This window comes from Eimeria maxima, genomic scaffold, assembly GCF_000499605.1.
Source record: "Eimeria maxima Weybridge genomic scaffold, Emw_scaff108, whole genome shotgun sequence".
Lineage (NCBI taxonomy): Eukaryota > Apicomplexa > Conoidasida > Eucoccidiorida > Eimeriidae > Eimeria > Eimeria maxima.
The window spans coordinates 1-11610 of record NW_013564113.1 but is presented as its reverse complement, the minus strand read 5'-3'; the positions used below and the strand labels follow the sequence as shown (position 1 = coordinate 11610).

At 52.8% G+C, this 11610-nt stretch overlaps 2 protein-coding genes across 2 annotated transcripts; one reads left to right on the top strand and one right to left on the bottom strand.

Moving 5' to 3' along the window:
* Positions 1-599: 599 nt before the first annotated feature.
* On the bottom strand, positions 600-1873 carry EMWEY_00014190 (Sec61beta family protein, putative; the record flags this gene model as incomplete). Its single annotated transcript, XM_013479348.1, has 4 exons — positions 600-696; positions 824-949; positions 1104-1171; positions 1868-1873. 4 exons carry the CDS (start codon positions 1871-1873, stop codon positions 600-602), a joined length of 297 nt encoding a protein of 98 aa, XP_013334802.1.
* A 1402-nt stretch (positions 1874-3275) lies between these two features.
* Positions 3276-9605, top strand: EMWEY_00014180 (hypothetical protein, conserved; the record flags this gene model as incomplete). The annotated part of the gene is made up of 3 exons (XM_013479347.1): positions 3276-7728; positions 7902-8346; positions 8489-9605. The coding sequence occupies 3 exons, from the start codon at positions 3276-3278 to the stop codon at positions 9603-9605; spliced, it is 6015 nt and encodes a 2004-aa protein (XP_013334801.1).
* Positions 9606-11610: the final 2005 nt, after the last annotated feature.

Below are 11610 nucleotides of genomic sequence, written 5' to 3'. Positions count from 1 at the left end.
CTACTGTGCTACCCCTGTACTGTACGCTGGAGATACACGTCAAGGGGAAAATGCCGCTGGATAGCGCAGACAACTAGACATAAACCAGTAGCAACCTAAAACCCAAAACCCTACACCATAATTAGAGACAACGGTGATAGCCTTAAAACGAACGAGCAGAGACACTGCCAATGCAGCTGCCTCTTTAAGGAAAGTGCAGCAGCAACTAAAATAAGACAGTAGAAGCACTGAATGCCTGCACGCAAGAACTCATCTAAATGACCTATGGGCTCAAAAGAGACGCTAAAAGAAAGTTGTAAACCATTACCCCTAAAACAAATCCTCAAAACTTAACAACCCCTAGCCTGTGAGCCAACACGACTCACGCAAACTAGAGGAAAATGCTGCTGCTGCTGTTGCAGCAGCTGCTACTCCTCACGCTGCAGGTTGTGGTGCAATTTGGGATCCTGCAGCTCAATATGTGTGTGATATTGTGGCTTCTTTGGCTGCTGCTGCTTTTATGCACCAGCAGCTGTTGCTGGTTCTGTTTTAGCAGCTGCTTCCTTTGCCGCTGCATCCGGTGCAGCACCTGTTGCAGCGGCTGGTTCATCTGCTTCTGCTCAGGCGCTTGCTGCCTGACGTATCTTTCCTACGATGTGCAGCATCACGACAACCCCCATAAACACCAACGCCATTATCAACACCGCTTGTGGGCCCCTGCAGCACCCCACACAGCAGCAACAGCAGCAACCAAGCAAGCTTCTACCGTCATCAATACAACTAAACAGGTCACACTCCACACTACTACAACTGCTGCTGCTGTTGCTGCTGCGTGCATACATACACTCGGAGGCCTGGAGCGTCTTCCGTGTAGAACTTAAGAATGCCTTGATTTGCTGCATTCGATCGGGGCCTCGAAATGGTAGCAGCGCCGCTAGAAGCAGTAGAACTCTTCGATGTAACCCGCTTCCTGCAGCAGCAGCAGCAACGGCAACAGAAGCAACAGCAGCAACAATGAGTGCGAATAGGCTCGGTGGCTTGAACAGACTCCCTATTAAGTCATGCACGCATGCCCTGGGTCTGTACAGTCTGCTGCTGCAGGTACCGCAGCTGCTTCAGCGTACCTTGTTGCAGCGACACGGGAGCCGCCTACAGTAGTCTGCGAGGCCTGGGTAGAGAGAGAGTTTGTGCCCTGAAACAAACAAAACCAAGAACAGTAGACGGCTACAAACTAAAGCCCCAAATAATTCATGTACGCATGCATTATGGATTATTTGCATGCATGCATTCAGAGCAACAACACGCAGAAGCGAAGAAAAACAGAAATAGCACAGGAAAACGTATGGCGCCTAAACCCTAAACTCCAATCCTAGAGCCTCCAGCGCAAAGGAACACGACCGCTCCACGCCTCTCTAAACCTGTATTTCTAAACCATAAACCATAGGCCCTAAACCCTAAACATTATACACTGAAGAGGCGATCGGGCGAATGAGGCAGCAGCACGAAGAGAAACAGGAAACAGGCAACAGCAACAACACTCAGCAGCCCAAGTTGCATGCAAGCCTTTAAGGAATACATGTACGATAGTATGAAGAACAAGATAGATAAAAAACAGCAGGAAAAGCCGCCTAGTTTCTCCCTGTCTGCTGCTCGCTCAAGGAAACCTGCAAAGATTTGCTGCTGCTGCTGCTGCTACGAGAAGGGCGGCAGCAGAGGCTGCTGCTGCTGCTACGTGCGCACACCTTCCCGTACAACAGAAATAAGACCTCTGAAAGATCGCGTATGCAGCGGAAAGGCATAGACACGAAGAACAGCGGCAGCAACATCAACAGCAGCAACAACAGTCAACTATATGCACAGACAGCCGCTCGCTCCCTTTGCTGCTCACCACCATCGTAAAGAGCAATGTGAAGGAGAAGACAAAATAATAAACAAAGCAGAGAAAACGTCTCTCTGCGGCCGTTAAGAATTAAACAACAGAAATACAACACAAGATAATCCCCGTACTTCTCTATGGCCCGCTCCTTACAGCCCCGTCGCCGAAATATACGGGCAGCAGCAAGCAGCAGCAGCGGCAGCAGCAAGCAGCAGCAGCGGCAGCAGCGGCAGCAGAGGCAGCAGCGGCAGCCGCAGCCGCAAGCAGCAGTAGTAGCAGCTGCTACTGCTGCCGCCTGCTGCTGCCGCTGCTGTTGCTGCTGCTGCTGCTGCTCCTGCTGCTGCTGTTGCTGTTGCGTGTGATCCTTCAACTGCAACTAAATTATCTTTTATTTTATTTAATCTATATTTATAAATTGAAAAAATAGAAAATAAATTAGGCTTAGACGAGGAAGAGGCAGCATCTGCTGCTGCATGCATTATTTAACCAGGGGCACTTGGTTTGTTTGCTGCTGGTTCCCTGCATAGCTCGTTTTCTGTGTCTCTTACGGCATTTTCTTCCGCTTTCATCTGTTTTGTTTATATTTTGCTACTTATTTGGCAGTATTTTTTTAATTTTAGTAATATGGTAATTCTTTCGTCTTACCCCAGGGGACCCTTCCTGTGTGCTTGTATACGGGTTGCTTAATCTTTATAGAAATGTAGTAACATCTAATAAATTAGACTGCCTATAGGGCTTAAATATACTTGCCCCCCCATTGTCGTACTTCGCGTGCATGCGTGCATGCATGCATACATGCGTACAGATGCCACTGAATGAATAATCTTTAATAGATATTTTCAATAGGAAGCCTCAACAGCCCCAGCTCCTACCCTGTCTTCCTTAGATATTGCTGCTTCATACCTTCTCCCTTATCCCTAATAAGAAGGGGCCCAGGCAGAACGCAGGAGCAGTAGCAGCAGCCTCTGGGGCCCCCCACGATGTGCCACGGGGCCCGTGGTGTCTGCTGTCTCTCTGCTGCTGTCTTCGTCTACTATCTACTTTTGCGACTGTCTTCGCTATTCCGATTTTCTCGCTGCTATGTGTAATCAGAGAAAGCTATAACCTGTTAACAGACTCACCTCTCATACGTCTATTCTTTCTGCTGCTGCTGCATAATACTCGCTGCTGCTGCAGAGACACTCGCTGCTGCTCCTCCTCTTATAGCGACAGAGACCGTAGTACCGTTGGCAGCACGTTTCCAGCGCGAGGCTTCCGAACCTGTTACAACTGCAGCAGCAGCAGCTGCTGCTGCTGCTGCTTTAGTAGACAGTTCCACCTGCCAGGCCATGCGGTTTTAATGCAGCATTAAAGGTTGACACAGCAGCAAAAATATGCTGTAGAGTCGAATAAGAATTAGCAGCAGCTTTCTTTAAACACAATGATAGGAGGCACCCTCACCGAGCCTAGATCAGGGGCTGTAGATACACCTGAAACCCCACACGCGGTTAGCGAGGGCAAAGCTGTGCTGCTGGCTGAGGCTTGGGGCGCCCCACTCAGCAGCAGCAACAGCAACAGCAGCAGTAGTGACAGCAGCAGAAGCAGCAGCTTGGCGCCGTCTCAGAGAGCAGGTGGGATCGTGTTGGGATCGTGTTTTGAGGGAGAAGATACACCTAGACAGCGGCATGTAGACCCCACAAAAGAGGGCCTGCATGCAGCAGAAGAGCTGTGGGGCTTTTTAGAAGACAGCAGCAGCAGCAGCAGCTCTAAATGTCCCTCTTCATGTTTACCTCCTGTCTCCTCTTTGTCTCCTCCTCTAAGAAAAGACATAGTAGAACCATCAAGTCCTCAAGAAAGAGAAAAGGAAACAGAAGAAGGACCTACTGCAGCGAACAATAGAGACATAAAAAAGTCTTCGCAAGAAAAGAAAGACAATGACAGAGGAAGCAGCAGCAATCGATGCATGGGAGACACAAAGGAGACAGGAGATACCTCCTACCCTTGCTGCACCAGCAGGAGCAGCAAGAGCAGCAGCAGAAGCAGCAGCAGAAGCAGCAGCAGAAGCAGAAACTCCAATCAACAACTTTCTAACACACATGAAGCCTTTAGAGAGACATGTACCCCCCTGCAGCAGCAGCAGCAGCAGCAGGAACAGGTGTTGCTAAACAGCACACGTCAAAAGCAAGAACGCCACAAGATGGTGCATCCGCTGCTGCAGCAGTTGCTGCAGGATGAAAAGAAGCAGCAGCAGCTACAGCAGCATGAGGAATCGCCAATCAAAGGAATGAACCAGCTGCAGCAACAGCAGCAAGAGAAGCAGCAACTGCTGTGTGAAAAACAGCAGCAGAAACAACAGCAAACACACAAACAAGAAAAGGAGCAGCAAAAACAGCCGCAAGAGCAGCAGCAACAACAATATACACAGGGGGTGACGCAAAGCCTCAAGTTTGGGGAAACGCAGCAGCAGCAGCAGCAGCAAGGTGTGACAGCCAAGGAGCAACAACACACTGGGGCCAAGAATCCCATTCAGCAGCAACAACAAGATGTGACAGCGAGATTGAAGGAGCAACACACGGCCCAGCAACCGACGAAGCAGCAGCAGCAACAACAACAACAGCAGCAGCAGCATATGGAACAGCTTCAGCAAGTGTCCCAAGAGCAGCAGCTGAAACAACAGCAACAGCAGCAACAGCAGCAAAACCAGCAGCAGCAGCAACAGCAACAGCAAGAGCAACAACACCATCAGCAACAGCAGCTACAGCAGTTACAGCACCAGCAGCAACAGCAGCAACTGGAACAACAGCAGCAGGAACAGTATCAACGGAAATTGCAGGAAATGAGGCAGCAGGAGAGCCAGATCCAGCATCAGCAGAAACAAGATGAACAGCCGCAGGAGGAGCAGCAGCAACATCCTCAGCAACTGCAGCTACAGCAACAACTTCAGCAGCGACCACAACACAAACTGTCTTGGGAACCACAAATTCGCGGGCAAATAAAAAGTCAGACAGAAACGCAACAACACCACCAGCAACAGCAGCAGCAGCAACAGCAACAGCCGCAACAGCAACAGCAGCAACAGCAGAAACAGCCCCAACAGCAGCTACAGCAGCTACAGCAGCTACAGCAACACCATGCGCTACAACAGCAACAGCAGCTACAGCAAAAGCAGCTACAGCAAAAGCAGCAAGAGCCGCAGGAACAGCAGCAGCAGCACCAGCAACAGCAACAGCAACAACAGCAACAGCAACTGCAGCAACAGCAACTGCAGCAACAGCAACAGCTACAGCTACAGCTACAGCTACAGCAGCAGGAACAGCAACAGCAGCAGCTACACCAACGGCAGAAACTGCAGCCTCAAAATAAAATTGCGCAGACGCGACTGTGTGAGCAGGCACAGCAGAAAGAGGGGCAGCAGAAGCCTGAGCAGCAGCAACAGCAAGAGCAGGACGAGGAACGGCTAGAGTACCAGAAGCCTCAGCAGCCGCAGCAGCAGCAGCAGCAACAGCAGCTTCTGCAGAACACACATCTGGAGGAGGAGGCGGAGCAGCAGCAGCAACAATATTTACACCAGAAAGAGCATCCTCTGCAGCAGCAGCAGCAGCATATACAACACCAACAGAATCCCGCACACCACCAGCAGCACCTGCACCAACATCTGCAGCAGCAGCAGCAGCAGCAGCAGCAGTATTCACCCTCTGCTTTGGTAGAGGGGCGTTGGTGTGGGGTGTCTCCTGGTGAGTTAAGCGGCCTTCAGAGTCTGTCAGGAGACAGTGTCTCTCCAGGGAGTTTGCTGCTGCAGGAGGGGGAAGTTGTGGGGACATTTAGTCCCCTTAACCTGTTGCCGTCAACTCCTTTGCCGCAGGTCCGCAACAACAGCAGCAACAGCAAGCCACGAGGAGAGCAGCAGCAAAAGGAGACGCTGCTGCATCTCCTGGCGCCCGCTGCTGTCGAATGCCTCCCGGGGGCAGAGTCACAGATAGCTCCCCTGCAGCTGTGGGGTACGGGGATCGTCTCCGGGGATCGTTCGGGATTCGTCTCCGGGGATCGTTCGGGGATCGTCTCCGGGGATTGTCCAGGGATCGTCTCCTGGGATCGCCGTGGGATGATGGGGGATCGTCCTGGGATCGTCGCGTGGGATCGTCCTGGGATCGTCTCCGGGGACGTATTGCAGGAAGAAGGAGAATTGCCGAGCCCTGGGCATGCAGCACAGCGTGCTGCTACCTTTGCCTTGATTGCTAGGATGGCAGCAGAGAAGGCAACGGATATGGAGGAAGGAGAAGCTGATGTTTCTCTCCATTATAGTGGTGGGGGGCCCCTAGTGTCTCCTTCAGGGGCCCCACACACAATGCCCAGTCTTGCCTCCGATGCCTCTCGCTGTCTCCAGCTCTTCCTCGATGCCCACAAAGACCTAGGCTGCAGCATCAGCAGCAACAGCAACAACGACGTCAATAGCGGCTTAATCACTGCATCAGCAGGCAATGGAGCTGCAGCAGCAGCAACAGAAACACCGGCAAATGCAACAGCGGCGGCTGCAGCAGCAGGTTCTTCCCGCGCAGCATTGTCGCTTCCCGGTGGCAGCAGCAGCACAAGCAGTAGCACCAGCAGCAGCATTCACACTGAGAAGAGCCAGATGGAGAGAGCAGCAGCAAAAGTTGCTGCTCGCTATTTCTCTACTTGCGCCATTCAAGCAGCAGGATTGGCTGTTGCAGGTTGCATGCAGTCGCTGCCTGGGTATGCTGCGCTGCTGCAGCATACGCAGCTGGGGAAGCAAATGCAGCAGTGGCTGCCTCAACAAGCAGCAACGGCAGCAGCAGAAGTAGCAGAACCCTCCCTCTTGTCCGATAGCTTTAGAAGATCCTGCAGCAGCAAACAGCAAACACACAGCGACATAGAAGGCGATAGTCTCTTGCTGCAGCATCTGCAGGAACAACAGATACCCCAAGGACAACAAACGCATAAGCAGCAACATGCTGCTGGAGCAGCAGCAATAGCAGCAGTTGCAAGGGATGAAACGATGGAAGGAGAGTCCACGGATACCGCCATAGGGCAGCTCCAGCAGCAGCAGCAGCAGCAGCAGCAGCAGGACGCGCACATGGTGGAAGCATTAGCTGCTCAGGCCCACGAGCTGCTGCAGCAGCAGTTAATGACCGAGGAGTTGCAGCGGCAGGCGCAGCAACAGAAGCAGCTGGCTCAGCGGGAGCTGCAGCACGCTCAGCAGCAGCAGCACGAAGCGCAGAAACTGCTCGCTATTGTATGCCGCAAAGAAGAAAGCCTCTGTCAGCAGCGGGAGCAGCTGCACATGCAACAAGAGATGCAGCGGCGGTTACAGGAGGAGCTGCAGATACGCGAGGCTCATCAGCGGCATCGCGAAGTGCTGCAGCAGCAGCTGCAGCAGCAGCACCAGCAACAGCAACAGCAGCAACAGAGGCGGCACCAACAAGAGCGGCAGCAGCTGCAACATGAAGAAAAGATGGTGCAGATGAGGCAGCAACTGCTAGAACAGCAGCTTCTGCGACAGCAACAGGTGGTAGCGGAATTTGAAAGCCAAGCAGCGGAGCAACAGCGGCAGCGGGAGCTGTTGCAGCAGCAGCAGCAGCTGTTGCAACAGCAGCAACAGATGCTACAGCAGCAACTTGAGGACCTCAAACTCCGCGGCCAGCAGCAGCAACAAAAAGAGGAACAGTTGCAACAGCGCCACAAACAGCTGCAGCAGCTCGAAGAGCAAATTAGCCTTCGCGAGAGAAGCGTGCAGGAGCAGCAGGAAAAGCAGCGGGAGAAGGAGCAGGAGTTGCAGCAGCAGCAAATGCAGCAGCAGCAGACAGCGGATCAGCTGATGCAGCAAACGCAGAGACTAAAAGAGATGGAAAGAGAATTGGATGAGCAGAAGGCAAAAGGTATGTGCTTTTAACGCAGTAAGAGCAGCAGCAGCAGCAAGAGTAGCGACAGCAGCAAGAGCACCAGCAGCATTAACACCAGCAGCAGTAGTTCCCTGTAAGCATCTCTCCCTACTTAGAGGGGACCAACCAGTGCATCAGGTATTGTTTGCATCTGGGCATTCTGTTTGCAGCAGCAGCAGAAGCAGCAGCAGCCGCAGCAGCTACAGCAACCGCAACAGAACTGGCTTCTGTCTCTACAGCAAGATTGGCTGCATGCGATGGATCTGCTCCCATATTTTCCTTTTTAGCTGCTCATGGGTTAAAGGGTGAGGACACACTCCATGAGCTGCATCAGCTAGAGCAGCAGCTAGTGTCTCTTTGCCTTAGTTACCTAACGCAGCAGAGGAGACACCTGGCACTCTTAAGGAAGCCCTTGGAGGCAGAGGGACAGCTCCTCAGATTGGCAGCAGCTGGAAATCCACCGGTAAAACAGGCAGCAGCAACAACAGCAACAACAGCAGCAGCACCAGCAAGTGTTGCTGCTGCTCTCCCTGGAGGGAGCAGCAATCATCCAGCTAGTGACAGCCAGCGCTGTCACGTGGCTATGAAGCTCAAGGCATGGAACGCGACGGCGAGGTGAGTTGGGCCGTTCTTTGCACCACCAGCAACAGCAGGAATTGCAGCAGCAGCGGCTGCTGCTCCTGCACACATGCATTGCACGCTGCTGCTGCTGCTGCTGCACATCTCTCCGTTCCTCTTTGCTGCTGCGCTATCCCAGGTCTGTCCGTCTCGCCCTCTCCGCCTTCACTCTTCGAGCCAAATACCTCGCAAGCCATGTACCAACTAGGGGCCCCCCGGCAAGGGGGCCCCTTGGTACCCCCTTGCCAGATGGTCTCGCGGGGTCCTCCTTTGGGGCTTCTGGAGGGGCCCCTTTAGACACCTCTGAAGGGAGCTTTTCGGGAACTCTGTTTGCTGCTGCTGCAGCCCGTCCGCAGCAGCAACAACAACAACAGCAACAGCAACAACAACAACACAGCCAGCCGAGCCACTGCAGCACCATTCTCCCCCCAACTGCTGCAGAGTTCTCAAGTACGGTTCTGCATACTAGCAACAGCGAGAACTGCGCTGCAGCAGAAGCTGGAGCCGCAGCACCAGCTGCAGCAGCTGCTGCAGCAGGAGCGCCGGCGCCTGGTGCAGCAGCAGGCGCCACAGCAGGAGGAACTATCCAGCCTGCTTGGGAGGGCCATGTGCTTCTCCAGCATACAGCTGCCTCCCCAGCGGCAGAATTGCTGAAGCAGCAGCAGCACCTGCAGCAGAAGCTGCAGCAGCAACTGCAGCAGCTCCAGCAGCAGCAACAGAGGCTGCCCGCACCAGCACTGGCACCTTCATCGGGGCCCCCTTCAACAGCAGAGGGGCCCCCCGAGCGTCTTTGCTCGGGGTCATCTGAAGTGCTGCAGCGGCTGCAGTCAGGTATGCAGATTTCCGATTTATCTGTGATGGGCTTTACGGGGACCCCCGTGAACCCTTGGAATGCTGCATGCGACAGCAAAGGGGCCCCAGGAGGTTCCTCGTGTCTTCCCTCTGTGGCGCCTGCCTGCAACAGCAATCCCCCTGATTGTACTACTCAACCTCCAGCAAACGAGCAGCACGCAGCAGCTCTTGCTGCTGCAGCTGCGGTAGCGGCAGCGGCTGCAGCTCCCATTAAGGTGTTGCAGAGAAGAAGGGGCATGTCAGTTGTCCCCCAAACCGACACTGCAGCACCAACATATGCAACAGGGGCAACAAGTACAGCTGCAGCAGAAAGGGGATGGGGGACACCGAGGATGCACCAGCTGCAGCGTCGGCAGCAACTCGCTCCCCTCCCGCCCTCTAGGGGCCTCATCTACACCAGCTAGTATTCTCTGCTGCTCCTTTTCGTGTTCCCGCTTGATGCTGTTGCAGCTTGATGCAGTTGCAGCTTGCTGCTGTTGCAGCTTGATGCTGTTGCAGCTTGATGCAGTTGCAGCTTGCTGCTGTTGCAGTTTGATGCTGTTGCAGCTTGATGCTGTTGCAGCTTGCTGCTGTTGCAGCTTGCTGCTGTTGCAGCTTGCTGCTTCTGCGGCAACCGCAGAAGAAATTCCTTTTAAGGCCTAGATAGTAAGCCAAGCCACCTAGGCAGCAGTCGTTCACTAGCGTGCTGCTGTAGTTCCGCCCTGCTTGGTGTTGCTGCAGCAGCAGCAGCTGCTGAGGCTGGATATGTGGTTAATGCTGCAGCAGCAGAGCAGCAGCAAATGCATGCATGCCCTTAGCCTCTGTGGCTGTCGTCGTTTTCCCCACAAGATGTCTTTTCGCGGGGATTTCCAGCAGCTTCCCGGCAGCAGCATGAAACCCTAAACCCTAAATTGCATGCTCATAATACCCTTTCTATACAACAATAAGCAGCCGGCGTAGCCAACGCCGACCTTCGTGTGCAGAACAACAGCAACGAGGGTTTAGGGTCTACGGTCGAGGGTTAAGGGTTTATGGTTCCTACTAAATGCCCTGAGTAGGGTTTATGGTTCCTACTAAATGCCCCGAGTAACAACTCAACTAAACAGTAAAACGCCAAACAACAAGGGACAGCAGAATCAGCGTCTGGTGCAGCAACAGCAAGCATGCAGCAGCAGGTAGCAGCACCCCTTTAGACCCCTCTCCCCTAGCCTCGACCCCAATATAAAGTAAGGCTGCTGTCGTAGCACCAGCAGATATGCTGGTCGTAACAGGAGAAAACAAAATAGAATAAAAGAAGAGAATTAAGGGAGTAAGCAGGAAATGAAAGAAAGAAAAAGACGGATCTGCTGCAGCAGCCCTACAAAGACGGGTAGCCACTATTAAACATAAAAAAAAAAATAAGAGTAGCTAAGCTCCTGCTGTAGACACAGTTATCCCTCGTAAGGAGTTGTCTAAGAAATAAATGCTGCATGCAGATAAAGGATTATATGCAAAGGCACGTGCATCCATCCATGCAAGACACAGCCCTGCATGCGTGCATACCAAAGAGACAACAGATTAGCTGCCAAAGCAGAGCCTCTGCTAAAACAAATGGGATCGTCTCCTGAGGAGACGATCCCACGGGGATCGGATCGGCTCACCAGGAGACGATCCCACGGGGATCGTCTCCTTTTGGTTTTGTTGTGTGGGATTTGGCGGGGTAGGGTTACATTACCCCCTTGCAGTTGGGGGCCCCACAGTAGCATATCTCCTGCTGCAGGGAACTTTCCGATAGACTGCATGCAGCAGCAAGGACAACAGGCACACAGCTCAATGCATGCATTGGATCTTAGCTGAGGCAGTTATTGAACTGCTGTTGTGCTGCTGCTTTTGCTCTGCTGCAGTGCTGCTACTCTGCTCTGCTGCTGTGCCACTAGAAGTAGCAGCACTGTAGGTGTGCTGCCTTTCTCTGCCGTCGCCGTACGGCAGACAGAAGCAGATCCAGCAGCCAAGACAGCAGCAGACCCAGCAGCAAAGACAGCAGCAAAAGCAGCAGCAAGATAATACCTGTAATTATACAACAATTCTTCCCCCACTTTTATATCGCGCAGTGCCAACAAACCCACATGACTACCTCCATCCTCTTCGTCTTCATCCTGCATGCATGCAATAACACATGTCAATCCATGCATGCATCCATGCATGCACGGATGCAGTTACACAAAACACATGCATGCATTCAAGCAAGCGAGAACACCCATAAATGCATGCATGCAAGCACACATATAAACATATATATAGGGAGAGAGATAGGCATACATAGAGAGACACAGACAGGCAGAAACAGACAGCGACAGGCAGCCAGCCAGTCAGGGGCACTAAGAAGGGAATGCATGCATGCGTGCATGCATGAATGTAAGGAGGATATATATATATATAATATATATATAT